Raw genomic sequence first — 17,256 nt, 5'->3', positions numbered from 1 at the left:
ATCAGTCAAAGAGTAAGAACTGGGTGCAACTTGTTTTCTTCTTTGACTCACCCTGACAGAGACTAAGAATATCACACATTTGACTTTTGACCAAAGAAAAAAAGTTACACAGGGCCAAAGGAAAGTGCTTTATGGGAGGCACTGATAAACTGTTACCACTGCCTGCAGCAAGGCCTCTGGGGAGGATCTGCTGGCAACTATACTTACTATTTTCAAAGCAAAGCAAAGATGCTGGATGGTGGATGTGGCAATTTTGCAAGGAAAACTTTTTACTTTTTGTGAATGGAAATGGATATACAGTGGATGACAAACATCCCAAGATACTGGGACTTAGTCACTGGGGGAAAAAATCATTTCTTTAAGGCTGATGAAACAATAATATTTGGCAAATTTTTGTCGGAAGGATCCTAGGATGGTTTTGTAAATGTCCTGGGCCAGAAAAAGACATGATCCTTGCTACTAAAAATGTAGTTACCTATCCAAATGTATAGACATTTGATGATATGGGAAACCGTGTTCCATTCAGATATAAAACTAAGTGTGGAACCAACCTTAATGTGTCAGATAATTGTCTATTAAAGAGTTTTGGAAGTTAGGTGAAAGTAAGAAGAAAACCAAGGACAATAAGAGGCAAACCTCTAAGGCAGAGACTCAAGAAGCAACTTTCAAGAGTAAGTAAACAGAGTTGTTTGAACATTCTTTAAAATCTGAAACAGGCTATTGTGTTCCTAGCACCCTCCATGTGAAAGCCCCAGACTTCTTTTTTGGGAGTCATGATGTCTTCAAAGGTACTAGTCTCTTTTAGATACAGAGGAGAAAAGACTTCCTCTGCCTTTACAGAGGAAGTGTGAACAAGGTTTTTTTTTCTTCTCTATTTCCCTTTCATACTGGTCCGAAATAAGTAATTACTACAGATTTCTTCTGAAAGATCACTACAGTATAAAATAATCAACTCATAAAAAAGGCAGGACTAGTTAATCTATAAAAGAAACAACTGGGGGAATGAATGACTTGTTCAAGTTTCAAAAATTGGAGGGCAGGGGATTAAGAGAACACCTTAAGGATAGAAGAATGAATACACTAGAATAAACTACAATGAAGTGGTTTGTGCCTCTAATGTCACATACTTTTCATTACAATATCAATCTTCCCTCTGGAACTATGTACTTTAGTAATGATGTATCTTTTTTTTTAAAAAGATTTTTATTTATTTATTTGACAGAGAGAGACACAGTGAGAGAAGGAACATAAGCAGGGGGGTGGGAGGAGGGAGAAGCAGGCTCCCTGCTGAGTAAGGAGCCCGATGCAGGACTCTGCAGGACTCGACCCAGGACCCTGGGATCATGACCTGAGCCGAAGGCAGACACTCAACGACTGAGCCACCCAGGCGCCCCAGTAATGATGTCTCTTGAACATATCCAATGATCCTACCAGCTGCTTAGAATGAGATGCTTTTACTCATTCATTCAATAAAATCTACCAAACATTTTATCAGTCAACAATCTATGAATGTAAGACAAAGCTGAGTACAATACAGATGGTCCTTTTCCTCACGCTTATTCTGAGGAGGGTAAACAAACAACTGTAGTAACAGCAAGGTCAGAGCTCCAACAAAAATATGCATAAAATACTATGGGGAGACTCAGCTAACCCATGGGTGTCAGAAAGGCTCCACAACAGTTGACATCTGAGCTAGTCTTAAATGGAAAAAGGGAGTAAAATACTTTGAGCAAAGCAGTATTCATGCACAGTACAAGGTATGAAAACCGTGTTTATTATAGAATAGCAAGTAGTCTGGTTCACACTACACTGTGCTGGCTGGTTTATTAGGTAAAAAAGCAACCTAGCTTATGCCAAACAATCAGTTCTGAAAAAGAAGAGTAAACTCTTTTAATATAGAAGTAGAAAATACTTCCTTTTGGCTGGAGAGCATTAATTTTAAATCTCTAGGAAGGAATGGACTTTGCATATTTCATTTTTCTCTTTTCCATGCAGTTCTGAAATCATGTTGCCTGAGAGAATATAAATCAAAAAGGTTATGAGACACTACAGGCTCAGGGTCAGGGGGGACCCTAAGACACCATAAAAGCATAAATTTCCACTTAAAAAGAAGAGGTAAGAAACCACAAGAACCTAGAGTCCAATGTATAACTCTGGCACAGAGCAAGATAGAGATGTAGGGTTTTCCATTTCAGGGACGATTATGTGATACGTAGAAAGTGTAAGGAAACCTCAATCACACGACAGCCTGCAGCAACTTTCTTGGTCTTCTTGAGAATCAAGTCTGTGAGACTGAATATTCTCCAAGGTTGCTTCCTTCAGTAATTATTATAGGTGACAGCTAAGAAACCAAGACTGAGTGACAAGAGAAAACAAAACAAACAAACCAAAAAAACAGGGGTATATAATGATAAAATTCCCCATATTTTTAAAAATTTATTTATTTTTTAGATTTTATTTATTTCTTTGACAGAGAGAGAGAGAGAGAGATCACAAGGGGTGGGGGCAGAGGGAGAGGGAGAAGCAGGCTCCTGGCCGAGCAGGGAGACTGATGTGGGGCTCGATCCCAGGACTTTGGGATCATGACCTGAGCCGAAGGCACCCAGGTGCCCCAAAATTCCCATATTTTATATTTCACTTACTAGTTTAGAGAATATGCTCTTTGTCCTAACAGGTGACCCTTTTTGATTTTTCTCAACTGGGGATCCGTGAAGAATTAAGTCTTAATTGCCCTACAGCAGTGGTTCTTAAAGTGTGATCCCAGGACCCCTCGGAGTCCCCAACTCTTTAAGGGTCCACGAGGTCCTCTGTTTCCCAACTACCTATTTGTGTGAGGGTGTATTTTCTTCTGCACTCCAACTAAACACACCTAAGACTCAAGGAAGAAGCAGACATGAGAATCCAAGCTGTTTTCTATTAGGTAGACAGTGAAGAGATTTTTCAAAATGTAACAAAACAACACTTCTCACTAGAAAAATAAAGTTTTGTTTTCGAAAAACAGTCAATTTTTTGTTTTGGAAAAACAGTCAATTCCCATAAAAACTGCTTTGCTTATCCTAACATATGAGTTTATTACGCTTATTTTTTAAAAGATTTTATTTATTTGAGAGAGAGAGAACGAGCATGAGTGTGCACGGCAAGGGGGGGAGGGGCAGAGTGAGAGGGGGGCAGCAGATTCCCCGCTGAGCAGGGAGCCCGACGAGGGACTCGATGCCAGAACCCTGGGGTCATGATCGGAGCTGAAGGCAGATGCTTAACTGACTGAGCCACCCAGACGCTTCATTATGGTTATTTTTAAATGTCTGCACTGGGCAGGGAGGCTGCTTGAGATTCTCTCTCCCTCCTCCTCTAGCCTTTCTCCCTATCCCTCTCTAAAAAAAAAAGTTTCTCAATTTTGATTTCTACTATGGTAAATACCGATAGCTATAAGGCACATAAGCAAAGGCCCTTTGGGGTCCTCAATTTTGAAAAGCATAAAGAAAGGGATTCTGAGAACAAAAAGTTTGAGAACCACTACCTTAAGGCATCCATTGTATGTAATAAAGTAACTTCTCTTTTATGCATTTAAGTTGGGAGAATAGAGAAAACAGTCACTCAAATCCTGTTCTGTGGTTCAGATGACAAACTGTTATCAGAAGCCATAGTGCATGGGAGCACCTGGGTGGCTCAGTTAAGCGGCTGCCTTTGGCTCAGGTTCTGATCCTGGGATCCCAGACTGAGCCCCGCATCAGGCTCCCTGCTCAGCAGGGAGCCTGCCTCTCCCTCTCCTACTGCCCCGTGGCTTGTGCTCTCTCTATCCAAAAAAAAAAAAAAAAAAAAAAAAAGCCATACAGCATGGCATGGAATGGAACAGGCACTCAGTGACTGTGAGAGAAGCAAGGTGGCTTCAAGCGGTTGGGACTAAATCAAACTTTTATTTTTATTTTTAATTTTTTAAAAAAAATTTTCTTTGACACAGAGAGAGAGAGAGAGAGAGAGAGAGAGAGAGAGAGAGAGAGAGAGAGAGTGTGTGTGAGCACACGTGTGCACAGGCAGGGGGAGCAGTAGGCAGGCAGCAGGCAGAGGGAGAGAAGAAGCAGGCTCCTGACTGAGCTGAGAGCCCGATGTGGGACTCAATCCCAGGATCCCGGGATCATGACCTAAGCCGAAGGCAGACACTTAACCAATTGAGCCACCCAGGCGCCTCTCAAACTTTTATTTTTAAATCAAACGTTTAATATTAACAAACTGTCAGATCAAGCGACTCTACAGGGTTTACATTCGTTATTTTATCTCATACGTGTACTTTAAATATGCTGCTGCTTTATTTTCTTAAAAACATAGTTTCTAGAGCATTTCCACTTAGACCACGTAGCCTGGGCATTTGTTCAGATATGTTCACTACCACCCAACATCTGCGGTACACCTGTTGAAAAACGCTGCATAAGAAAACCTTATCTTTTCTGGCACCACATTTCATCTTATGACTGTAGGGGTGTTGGTATCCAACAAACCATAACAGGCATAAAATGACATTAAAACAAAACAAAACAAAACATATACTGTACTTTCACAAAACAACTTTATTGAGGGCATACAATGTATTTACTATACTTACCGTATCCCATATCTGAAGTTTTATCTGTTTCCCATCAATAGTTATCATTCGAGCACCAAACTCTACACCTGAACAGACAAAAAATGATTTGTTACACAAACTAGAGGGACTATATTTCACATTTAAGGATTTTTAAAAAAGAATGTCTATTCCCAGGACATACTATGCCAGGTGATACATAGATGAACTTTAACAATATATCGCTCCTACCCTTAGAAAACATAATCTAAGGCAGAGGTGCTAAAAAGCGTAAGGTAAAGACACAATTATATTCAAGTCTAGTACAGTTAGAAAACAAACTGTGGTCTTCCTGTTTCACAGGCTCAATAATATAAAAACAACTAGAAATGAGATTCAAGAACCATAATTATTAGTGACAAACACTAAAATTTCTTAAAAACTATTAATGTGGTATAAAAATCACTGAAAGGGATAAATGCACTTCAATACCAGTTTTGGTTCCCAGTGTGGGTTATCAACCAGAAAAGAAATCTCCAAATCTACCCAGTGGAGATAACCACTGTTTAAACATACTTCCAAACATTGCTCCATAGGTAGCATATTCTGTGTATACACACAGAAGTGTACATTTATATAAATGGGAGCATATAAATGCTGTTCTGCAACTTGCTTTTCAGTCAATAACATAAACATTATTCCATATCACAAATCTCATTACACATCAATAAATATATAAAACTATGCCATTATCTTTGATGGCTGCATAATAAGCCAACTTTACTGAGTTGGTACTCTATTGCTACAAATTCAGGTCATTCCCAAATTTTCACTACGTAGTTAAAATGGAAATGAACTTTCCGCATACTTTTTTCAGCCAATGATTATGATTTTAGGCAAATTACAAGAAACAATTGTAGGTCAAAGGGAGTACATACTTTACACTTATAAGTTAACTACTTAGGCTTTTTTCCTTCATTTATCATCTTTTTTTGAAAGCACTCAGGCAATCATCAAAACAGGAGGAGGCGAAGAGGATAATTTCAGAACAGCACACAGCTGTGAAGGAGATTCTGAAAGAAGTCTATCACTTATATTACACCAAGTCATTACTGCTTCAAGTGTGCTCTATCAGTATTTAGATCAGAGTCAGGGTGAAGGGAAGACACACATGGTCCTCAGAAACCAGATGTCATCCTGGCAGAAAAACAGCTTCTAGTTGCCCAGGGAAGGGCATACTGCCCAGTGTCAGAATTCCATTTCAGCAACTCCTGTAATTCCCCCAACCATGATCAGGAGGATGGGACAGGCAGGGAATTTGTCCTTTCATGATATGTAACTTGAAGGTTTTAGTCTACATTTTAATACTGATTCCATCCTAGGGACATAGTCAATACCAAAAAACGAATGGTATGTTTCTCAGCCTCAGAAATAAAGAAAAAGTAGAGAGGCCCAGGAGTCATGATGTACTAGAATGAAAAATGCAAAATTCCAAAATTATGCAATATAAAACCATTTTTTATATCTACCTAACTATATATTCATTACAAATACATGTAAATATACACATACATATATTCACATGTATTCTGTGCCGCAGGGTGGGAGACACACAAAACAACCACCCATCAGCTTACCATTAATGACATGAAAATGAGAGTAGCTGAGGGGAGAAACCACTGGCTAAATATTATACAAATGTTCTTTGAGGTGTCAGTATTTAAAAGGAATGTACTAATATACAAAATTCTACATAGCTAGACATTTAACTAAGTGGGAGCCTTTTCATGACTCTATTGTTTCTGGCCACAAACGAGAGAGAAATCCTGTTTTTCCTTTCATTGTCATAGGCGAGCTTTTAACCATAATCCGAAAATGCATTGTTCACCGGGATTAAGGATTTCTTCAACCCAATGCACAATGTCAAATTTGACAAACAACAACAACAACAAAAAACAACTAAAAACTAGAAATAGACCCTTGGACTGATACCAAGGTTGGACAGGCAATGCAAGCAAGGGCAAGCAGATGCTCCTTCTCGGGAACTGACATCTTGAGCACAGGGATGCAGATATGACAAGTGACCGGCATGCATTCTGTCCTAGCAGATGAAAGGCACAGAAAAGCTCCTGCTTCCTGGCCCCTCACATGTTTCATTCCTGCCCACTCCCAAGTCTAAGGCTTCTCTCTTCTGTAGGTTCTATATAAAACTCCAGGTATTCTAATATATATCCCCTTTTGCTTAGCTTAGCCACAATTGCATTTTGGGACATTTATCTCTTTATTCAAAGTAATAAAGGTTGTTTGAAACAAAACAAAAACCGAATCTGATTTCAACTTCAGAACCGTAACTCTTTCTCATTTACCTACTTTAACTGGGCTCAATGCGGGTTTTACCTTTGTAGTCTATGTGCCAAAAGAAAATACTGAAACCTAAATGTCCTGTAAGACTTGGTAACACACAAAAAACTGAAAATCTTATTTCTCTTCTGCATTATTAAAATTTTTTAATCTTTTTCCTTAAGTATATACATATGCTTGAGAACCCCATTTTCCCTATCTTTTTCTCAAGGGATAAACCATCATCCTCTATGCCCTTGAGGCTCTCTTCCCAGATACATTTTCAATTAACAGCCAATTTGGCTGCCAGAGAAATTGTCTGTGGAGCCAAATGCAAGAAGGCCTCATTTACCTGACATTGTTAGGGAGCGATTCTGATTTTTTCAGATATGTTATTCACTTGCAACCTTCCAGAACAAAATACTCTGAATGTAAATACATATACTTTTTACCTCTCTCTAGATTATCATCCTTACATGGTAAGAATTTGAAACCTTGCAGAGTAACCATTTATTGAGCATTCAATGATCGATACCTACTAACTGTGGGACCTTGGGCAAATTGTTAAATCTCTTCTGTGTCACAGTTTTCTTATCTGTAAAATGGTATTAATGATACCCATCTCCGAAGATTTTTTTCAAGATTAAAATGGTTATTACACACAAAAACACAACAGTGTTTGGCATACAGTGAACACTCAATATGTGTAAGCTATTATTATTATTCCATACTGTACACCAAAATTTCTAAACCACCACTCACATAAACTAATGATGACAGCCTGTTTGAGAAAGAGCCACCTATTGGAGCCAGATGATTGTGGGGCTGCCAAAGCAGAGAGCAGAGGTAGACCAGCAAGAGAACATACGGACTTGTTCCAGGACCTAGACGTTACAGGGGTTCAAAACAGGGACTTGTGGGAAGAAGGCTTTATTCCCCTAATTCTGGAAACAAGAGGAAAACGAGATATTAAAGAGTAATTCCCCTAATTTTCTATGAAAAATGAACAGCACATGCCATACTTAAAGGTAATCCACTAGAGGAATTCAAATTACAGAGAAAATGATTATAATGCCCTCAACTTAAAAATTATTCTAGAGATTTTGGTCACAAATTACAAGAACAAAACTAAAAGGTGCAAATGTTAGCTAAAGAAAAAATTATGACTTACAGATATGACCAGGCTACCCAGAGCATGCAAACTAAGTAAACAAAAATAATGGTGGAAAAAAAACCTCTATCCACAATAGTAACGAAATCTATAAAATACCAAAATAAACTTAAAAAAAGCACAAGGCCTGTATGAAGAAAATTATAAAACTTTACCAAAGGGCATTAAAAAAGTTGGAAGAAATGAAAACACATGTGTATATAAACAGGTGATCTTAATATACTAAAAAACGTAAACTGTCTCCAAATTAATCCATAAATAAAATTCTTCTCAACCTTTAAAAGCCTCACTAGAAATTTTGCAATTTGGCAAACTGAGACTAAATTTCATTTGGAAGAACAAATTCACAAGAATGATCAAGAGAACTTAGAAAAGGAAAAATGCCCATCACAAATTAAGTATACTACAGTTACTATAAATATCACTGTGATATTTTCTCATGAAATAGAGGGGGAAAAAAAAAAACCCAAAACAAAAAGAAAAACCCCTAAACATAAATGGAATAGATTTGAGAGCACCCTAACAAGCTTGCTTACATATGGAGATTTAGCATAGGATAGAGGTAATAGTTCAAACAGGAAAGAAAGATGGCTTATTTAATTAATGGTATGGGGCCACATGTTATACATGGATTAAAGAAAATCATATACATGGCCATATACCAGATAGGTACAAATTTATAGTATTCGAAGAATAATTAAGAGAATATTATACAAGTTTTGTATTGGGGAGCCTTCCTTAATAAGACCTGAAAGATATAAAGAAAAACATCAAAGGATCTAACAAAATGAAAAACTAGTACTAGAAGGGGCAAAGATAAAAACAGGCAATTCAAAGAGAAAAGACAAAGAAGTAGTTCTTAAACATATAAAAAATGCTCAGCCTCACTACAATTTCAGGAACTGGAAAGTAAAAAAAAACACTTTTCTCTCTCCATTTTACAGAGTAATAACACAGAAGCAGCAGCGAAGGGCAAGGACAAACAGAAACAGGTACTTTTTTCAGTACTCCGGTGGAGGGAGTGCACCCAGAACAGCTTTGTGTGTTTGTTTATGAATACATTTTAAAATTCTAGAAGGCGACATACACACCAGTGGATCCTGGAGGGCCAAAGGCAAGTCATACGGGGAATTTAACTTTCTCTGGATTTTTAATAATGTTTTCATAATAACCACACCCTGTCAAGAAAATACATTTACATTTTATTATTCAGGTAACATAGACTTTGTGAGATCTAAATTAGATGTTCACAGGTCCTCTAAGCTACCTTCCTAGTTCTTGGCAATGTTATTTTAGGTAACTAGAGTTATCTGAGAAAATTGAATCCCAAATAAATGAGGTGTTTTTAACTGATTTGTGGGAAGCCAGATACCAGAAATAATGCTTTGATTCTACCACCTTTCCCCACAATGACTACTCTCAGTCATTTCTTATAGGATGCCTAGTTTAAGGACGTGGGGGAGATAGGCAGGAAGATGGCATCAACATATAAATGGCCTGGCCTCTAGATCAGTGTTTGTCAAACTGTCCATTAGTAGGTAGTCAAATAAATGTAGTGGGAATTAGTGGGCTGTAACTAGAATTATCTCTATACAATGTAATTAAACACCATTAAACAAATGCACCCATCAAGAACTGTAATGTATTTAAATGTTACTTTATGCAGCTTTCTACCCAGACAGAGAGTATATTCTAAATTTAGAAAACATTTATAGAGTCTTTGTATGTACCAGGCCCTGGAGATACAGCAATGAACAAAACAGATAACTCTGCTATCATGAACTTCACTTTTATACTGGAGGGAGACAATATACACTTATAATCACTTATGTAAAAAGTTAAGGAGAAAAACAAATCTAGGCGAGAGGATGGATATGAGGGTGTGTGTGTGCATACAGGTACACTTGCGAAGAGGTAGCAGGAAAAAAATCAGGAGCTATTTGGATCACGTTAAGTGATCATCTAAGAGAAAGGAGAATGTTGAGGCAGCAGTTGGATATGTACACATGGGGAGGAGAGAGCCTAGCTGGAGTGAATTCAAAAAAGAATGAGCGGAGGAGAAAAACGAGAGATAGAAAATACAAACAATTCTTTCTAAGGACTTTTGCTGAAAGGGAACCAAAGGACTGAAAGCTGGAAAAGATAAGTCATGAAAAATGACAATCAAAAAAGGAAAAATGAATGACACCTAGGAGAAAAAAGAACTGCTGAAGCAGTGTTCTTGAGCAGGCCTCGGCTAGCAACTCCTAGTTCATCCAGGTAGCAAGGAAAAGGTGGCGTTTATGGGCCCAACACAGGTAGGCAGGTCTACGTGGTGATGGAGACCTGTGAAAATGCTCCTCTGCTTGCCTCTATTTTCTGAAATAGAGACCAAAGTTATTATATGAGAGAAAGAAAGGTGCTGCACGCTTCAAGAGCAAGAAGGTCTAACACAGTTGTACAGGACAGTGGAAAATGAATGGACTGGAAATAAAGTGTAATTGTCAAGCTGTTGGAAGTCAGCGTCTAAGAAATTAACAGGACATTAGTTAGCATGGCTCTGTGTTTTTCTCGAAGCAGGATGGAGTGGGTAGTCAGATTTTACCTATGGGTTAGCCACAAGAATGTAATGAAGCAAAGGAGGGGGCAGGGGATTGAGGGTACATGCAGGAGTGATTAGAATGACTTGATTACAGTGGCTAGAATCAAAGCTGGGTAAGGAGGGAAGCAGGACCACCAGAGCGGTGAGAGTAGAAAGACAGTAGGATCAATGGATCCTAGGATTGATGGCCCAAATAAATCGTTAGTGTTAGCAACCAGAGGGTGTGAGTTGGAAGGATGGGAGAACAGTCAAAAGGCCAGATGCATGAAACTGAGATTCTGGAGTGCTTCCAGATACTGGTAATGAACAGGTCCTGGGCGTGACTAAGGGAGTGAGTAGCTGAGGCAGAGGGGAAGCAAGATCACAGGAGGAGAGGAAGTAAAGCAACTGAGAGGCCAGGATGTGTGTGGGGGGGCATGGGGGGGTGCACTCACATGTATGCATAAGTCAACAATATAAAACCAATTCCTAGCTGGGTAATCAATATTTAAAAGCCACTGCTCCAGTGCTTCTCAAACTTTTCATATGAATCAGAGATCCTGCTCAAATGCACTATCTGACTCCGTAGACTCTTTAACAAGCTCCCACAGAATACTGATGCCGCTGATCAGTGCAATAGTGCTTGAACACACTTTCTGAGTAGCAAGGCTCTAGTCTAGACCTTCAGTGTAACTGGATCCAGGATGCTATTTGTAAACTGCTTCTTTGATTCCTACGTTAACAATTCTCACCAAGACAACAGTCAAAGGTAAGGGGTATTTCATAGACTCATCCTTGTCTTTTACTTTCTCTGCTCCCCTGTTTAATAATTCTTAGTCATGACCCGACGTTAGCTTTTTCACCTTCTTCTATTCATCAGACAAAAGGAAAGTATGCAGCAGAATCAAGATAATGTCTTATGCCTATTTTCAGCAAACATTCCAATGTTCCTTTAAAACAAATACATGCCACTAACCTGAAAAATAAATTGCCATGATGGGTGTCATAAGGTATAGCAGTCAGGGTCCAACCAGAAAAACAGAAACCATATTTAAATATTTAAAACAGACGGGGGAATTTAATGTAGGGAGTTAGTTACAGGAAAGAAAGAGCTAAGAAGCTCAAAGAAGGGATGGTGGAGAAGCCGAGAGATTAACACCAGCAGGAAAGTGCTACCATCCCAAGGCTGGGGGAACAGAGAATCCAGGGTTGGCAGACCTTAGAAGCCAGACCATCAGTGGGCCTGTCACCACCAGAGGTTGGGGCTAGAGTCTTGGAGGACATAAAGTTAATCCAGGCAGACAGAGAAAAGAAGACGCTTGGCTTCCCTTTGCTTTTAGCCTCCAACCTCCCAAAGCCTCCCACCAGCAAACCCAGAGGGAAGCCAGCTGGTACAGCTGCGGGAGTTACAGTTCCAAACAACCCCCTTTGGTCTACCTCCTCTCTCTCCACAGGTACAGGCCTTGCCGATTTCTGACAGAAGGCTTAAGCCCATCCTCTCCTAAGGTGCCCTAACACCTTAGAAATGTATACGAAAACTTCACGAAAAGGGAGACACTTTTGGTGAGTTCCCTATATTAAAACCAACTGAGTCAGGCCTAAGAGACCGCTACCCAGGTTTAGACCATCTGGGCAAAGAGCGGATTCTACACAAAACTGAGCTCACTGAAGTTAAACTATGAAATGAAATAAGGACCAGCATGAAACAATAGTATCTGTTTTACCCTTCATTACTGTATATACTTAAAACTAGCAAAATTAAAATGGAATCTGAATATTCTCATTGATAGTAGCCACTTGGGAAAAGATTTCCATATATCCACAAAGTACATGTGGCTTGGCTGAAAATTATTAATTCATCTAATAATTTGATTAACAAACTCTATGCTTGATTTGATATTCTAAAAATACACAGGACATGAGAATCAACTTGCTTTTAAGGATGATTTAAAGATATCTGTAGAAAATAAGCAGTCACCAGCTGAGAAGATACACCAAGCTATCAGTTATAAAATCAAAGTAGATTTCAGTCTAACAGTTACTGGTAACTGTCTCATTTATTCTTTGCAACTTAGGACACTAAAAATGCCTGCTGGCAGTTTTTCTCAATTAGTAATTATAGGTAAACCTAGAGCAACTACCATGTTGCCAGGCACTGTTCCAATGCTTCACATTTATTGCTCACAATAATTTTGTGAGATTGGTACCACTATTATTCTCATTTTACAGATAAAAGAAACTGAGGCATGGAATGGTAATGTGGCTTACCCAGCTAGTTAGTTGCACAGCCTTGATTTGAATCCTGGCAAGCTGGTCTAGTCTCTGATCATACCCCTATGCTATATTGTTTTGCAATCATTTGTTTAACTGTTAAATACAATCAAAATCTTAAAATATTTATGTCTTCCTGCTGTTTTCTGACCACTTTTACAAAGTTGGATAATATTTTTACCATACTCACATATTTTTAAAAAGTGATAGGACGAAACTGCACAGCAACAAATCTAGTTCATGGATTCTTTTTGATTCATCATCAATAGAATGGACCCCCTTTAGCACATTCCATTTCTACTACCCAAAACTTCTGAATGTTTCTCATCTCTTGTATAAAACTTACCGATAGTCAGGTCATGCACTGGCTGAAACCTCTTGTCTGTAAACTGTAGCAATAAGCATGATTTACCAACACCTGAAAGTTAAAAAAATATATATTATGAGACAAAACTCACAAAAATTAAGAAACACTTTATGAAAGCACATAGAAAAGAGGCAGCTAGGGTTTCTGGTGCTCTGTGAACAATCTAACCAGAAGTTCTCGGTGCTCTGATTTCCTGGGAAATTATGGGATTGATTCAGGTGGAAGGTGTTAACCAATCCAAAACACCTTTTCATCCTTCGTTACTCATTCGACATTTTAACCTGAAAGATAAAACTGGCAAGAACTCTTAGGAGACAACCAAGCAGGTCCCCCTAGTAGCCCATACCACAGTACTCTAGCAATTAAGGGTTCATGCCTTTGTTTTGTTGTGTAGTAGTGAAAATATTTAAAAACAAAGTAATCTCTTTTTGTAGTTTATCTTACCTTCCTACAACCAACCAACCAAACAAATTGGCAGTTAAATGTGTGGGATCTACTTTGCTCTATCTTCTGGCTAATTCATTTCAGGATCAACTCTAACCGTTTTTGGGTTTTTTTTTTTTTAAGATTTTATTTATCTGAGAGAGAGAGAGAGAGAGCAGGAGCAGTGGGAGTGGAAGAGGGAGAAGCAGCCTTCCTGGCGAGCAGGGAGCCCAACGCGGGGCTCGATCCCAGGACCCTGGGATCATGACCTGAGCCAAAGGCAGACGCTTAACCGACTGAGCCACCCAGGCGCCCCCAGGATCAACTCTAATCTGAATTGCATCCCTTCACTCTATCACCAAATTTCACTTCACTAAGATCATGAATAACTTCCACAGTCCGAATTAAAGATAAATTTTCTGTATTCATCCTACTCATCCTCTGAGAACTGGTTACTGAATACCACACCATCTTCCTACTCATTTTCAGGCCCTTACCTTCACACTAAACCAACTCTGCTTACTTGAGAGCATCCTGTGCTTCGTTCATTCTTGCACTCAAAAGGCTTTACTGAAATGCTAACTGTGCTTTGCACTTGGGACCAAGACACAATCATGTGGAATGTTACCTTCCTTACAGTCAAGTACAGGTAGAAAAATTAAACATTACGAATGACAACCTATATGAACTGTAATTTAATTGTAGTAACTGCCATTTGAAAGAAGAGAGGACTATGAGGAAGAGTAACAAGATTAATTTAGACTGAAGGGCTGGAGGTCTTTTTGAAGAAGTGACACTGAAACTAAGCTGTTCAAGGTCTCCTAGATTATAAACTCAATGAGAGAAGGATGATGAATATCTTGCTGTCTTATGGCAGAGATAAGGCAATTAATGATTTTGCTGAATGACTGGCCCTAGTGTCAAATGGTACAAAGATTGTCAAAATGCCCAGTAAACAAATCAAAGAAATGTGTGTGTATATGGTTATGCTTTGGGAAATACTTTATTTGTTCAAAGTTTTCTGAATGTTTTAACTAAAAATAAACACATTTGACCTTAGTTTTCTTCTCTTTTCTTTTATCCATGATTTCTTTTTTACATTACAAAACGTGTAAAGCCAAACTCATTTTATCAGATTTCTAGCTCCTCTGAATAGCCTTTCAGATCTAGGATAGAAAGGAAATCATTTTTTAAGTGTGAATGTACAAAGTGAACATTTGAGATATGAATCTTCAGGTTTGTTTTTTTTTAAGATTAAAAAAAATATTTTTAAGTACAATCTACCCCTTAATGTGGGGTTTGAACTCACGATCCCAAGACCAAGAGCCACAGGCTCTAGGACTGAGCCAGTCAGGTGCCCCAAGGGTTTGCTGTTGTTTTTCCAGATTGGAAGGGGGAGGGGGCAGAAGGAGAGGGGAAGACAGAATCTTCAGCAGGCTCCACAACCCTGAGATCATGACCTAAGCCCAAATCAAGAGCTGGACGCTTAACTGACTGAGCCACCTAGGCAGCCCCCCACCCCTTTTAAGTAGACTTTTTGTTTTTCTTTCTTTTTTTTCTTAGACTTTTTATTTTGAAGAGCAGTTTTAGGTTCACTAAAACTAAAAACTGGGCAGAAAGTACAAAGTTCCCAAATACTTCCTGCCCCACAGGAACACAGCCTTTTCCACCAATACTATCTACACCAGAGCCATCACACTTGCTACAGTCCATGAGCCTACCCTGACACATAACTATTAAAGTCCATAGTTTACATTAGGGTTCACTCTTGGTGTTGTCTATTCTATGGGTTTTGACAAATGTATAATGTATTTACCACTATGGTATCATACAGAATAGTTTCACTGACTTAAAAATCCTCTATGCTCTGCTTATTAGTCCCTCTCTCACCCCCAAACCCTGGGAAATGCTAATCTTTTTACTGTCTCCATAGTTTGCCTCTTCCAGAATGTCATATAGCTGGAATCAACAGTGTATGTAGCCTTTTCAGATTGGCTTCTTTCACCCAGTAACATGTATTTAAGATTCCTGTGTCTTTTCTTCATTTATATTTTTAAACATCCAAATTTTCCCACGTGGTATAGAAAAAAATTATAATTAATCAGAAATCACAGATTTTATTGTGATTTATTGATTTTATTGTGAAACCTCAAGAATCATCTAACAGACTGGCAATCATTTAAGTAATACAAGAGCCTAAAAATCTTTCTTACCTCACAACAGAACATGTATTGCTTTAGTGATACTAATACCACTTATTCTGACCAAGTGCTAGTTAAATATAGAAAAGGCTTGCTGTTTCATTCTTCACTTTAAAGACTCCATATTCTTTCTTCAAGTAATCAAAGTATCTTTCAAGTTAGAGGGTTTGGGTAATTTGCATCCTTTGCAGGACAACTTTGATTTAATACTTGTCCTTTTTATAATATAAAATTGGCAAAAATCTCCAAGGTTTCTTTCACTAATTTTCCTAAGAGCCTCTCTTAATCCTTGATATTCAGATAGTTCTTCAAAAGCATCCTCCATATCTTTCCTCTTCTTCAGCTATTTATTAGTCTAAATATCAGATCCCCATTCATCAATGGCATTATATGGAATTCAAGCAGTACTCCCAACATTTTTACATACTTAAAGAAATCCTATATATTTTGCGGGACTTGTAACTGATTCGTCCTTCATTTTCATGGAGAATGATAGTCAAATATGTTGATTTTCCTGAGGGGAGACACTTAGAAAAGATAACAGAATGAAGAATAGTTTAAGTGGCCAATGAATATTTTCACGTTATTTTAACTGTATTGTCAAGAACTTTGAAATATTTAAAATTCATGATTCCCAACAACAGATAAACTTATATAAAGCTTCTCTCATGCCAGATATTGTTTTAAGCAATTTACATGTCAGCACATTTAATGCTTAAGAACAGCATAACATAGCGGTTATCATTTCTGACTCCAAAGCCAAACCACACTCCTCGGGTTCCAACCCCAGCCTTGCCAATCACTATCAACAGAACCTCAAATTAGTTATCTTCTCAGGGCCTCACTTTCCTAATCTGTAAAAAGTAGGCTAATAATACCTATCTCAGATGTTTATTGGGATTATTAAATGAGTTCATGCATTAGGTGCTTAAAACAGTATCTGGCACACAATAAAATTCAATAAAGAATTCAATAAATGTTTGTTACTATTAATGCTATTACTTATTACTATGTCTATGTATACTTCAAGCTCCCTAAAAGCAAGAAGCACATTTTATTCATTTTTAGTTTCACAACATGTACTTCCAATGCATGCCAAAATTCAAACTTTCTAGAAATATTTAAGTATGTACTATGTTCTAAGGCTAAGCAACTGGAATATCAGTAAACAATAAGATAAAGGCGTCTGCCCTTCTGGAGAAGAGACTATGAAAAAACTTTTTTTTTAAAATGTGTGTGTGCATGTTTGTATGTATGTGTATATACTGGGGAGGTGGGGAGTGTGGACGGATAGATGGATGGATGAAGTAGACGTGGTAGTGCAGAGGGTTATGTGTTATGGTACAGAGAAAAAGCTGAGCAAACAGA

At 38.2% G+C, this 17,256-nt stretch overlaps 1 protein-coding gene across 1 annotated transcript in view; it reads right to left on the bottom strand.

The window, feature by feature from the left end:
• Window positions 1–17,256, bottom strand: part of RAB2A (RAB2A, member RAS oncogene family) — an 89,846-nt gene that overhangs the window by 43,870 nt on the left and 28,720 nt on the right. Inside the window, exons 2-3 of the mRNA XM_027607578.2 lie at window positions 13,244–13,315; window positions 4,598–4,665 (exon numbers count right to left, since the gene is read on the bottom strand). Of these exons, the coding sequence (XP_027463379.1) occupies window positions 4,598–4,665; window positions 13,244–13,315 (140 nt within the window). The remainder of the gene's footprint in view (window positions 1–4,597; window positions 4,666–13,243; window positions 13,316–17,256) is intronic.

This window comes from Zalophus californianus, chromosome 4, assembly GCF_009762305.2.
Source record: "Zalophus californianus isolate mZalCal1 chromosome 4, mZalCal1.pri.v2, whole genome shotgun sequence".
NCBI classification, from domain to species: domain Eukaryota; kingdom Metazoa; phylum Chordata; class Mammalia; order Carnivora; family Otariidae; genus Zalophus; species Zalophus californianus.
This window is presented reverse-complemented; position numbering and strand designations above follow the sequence as displayed.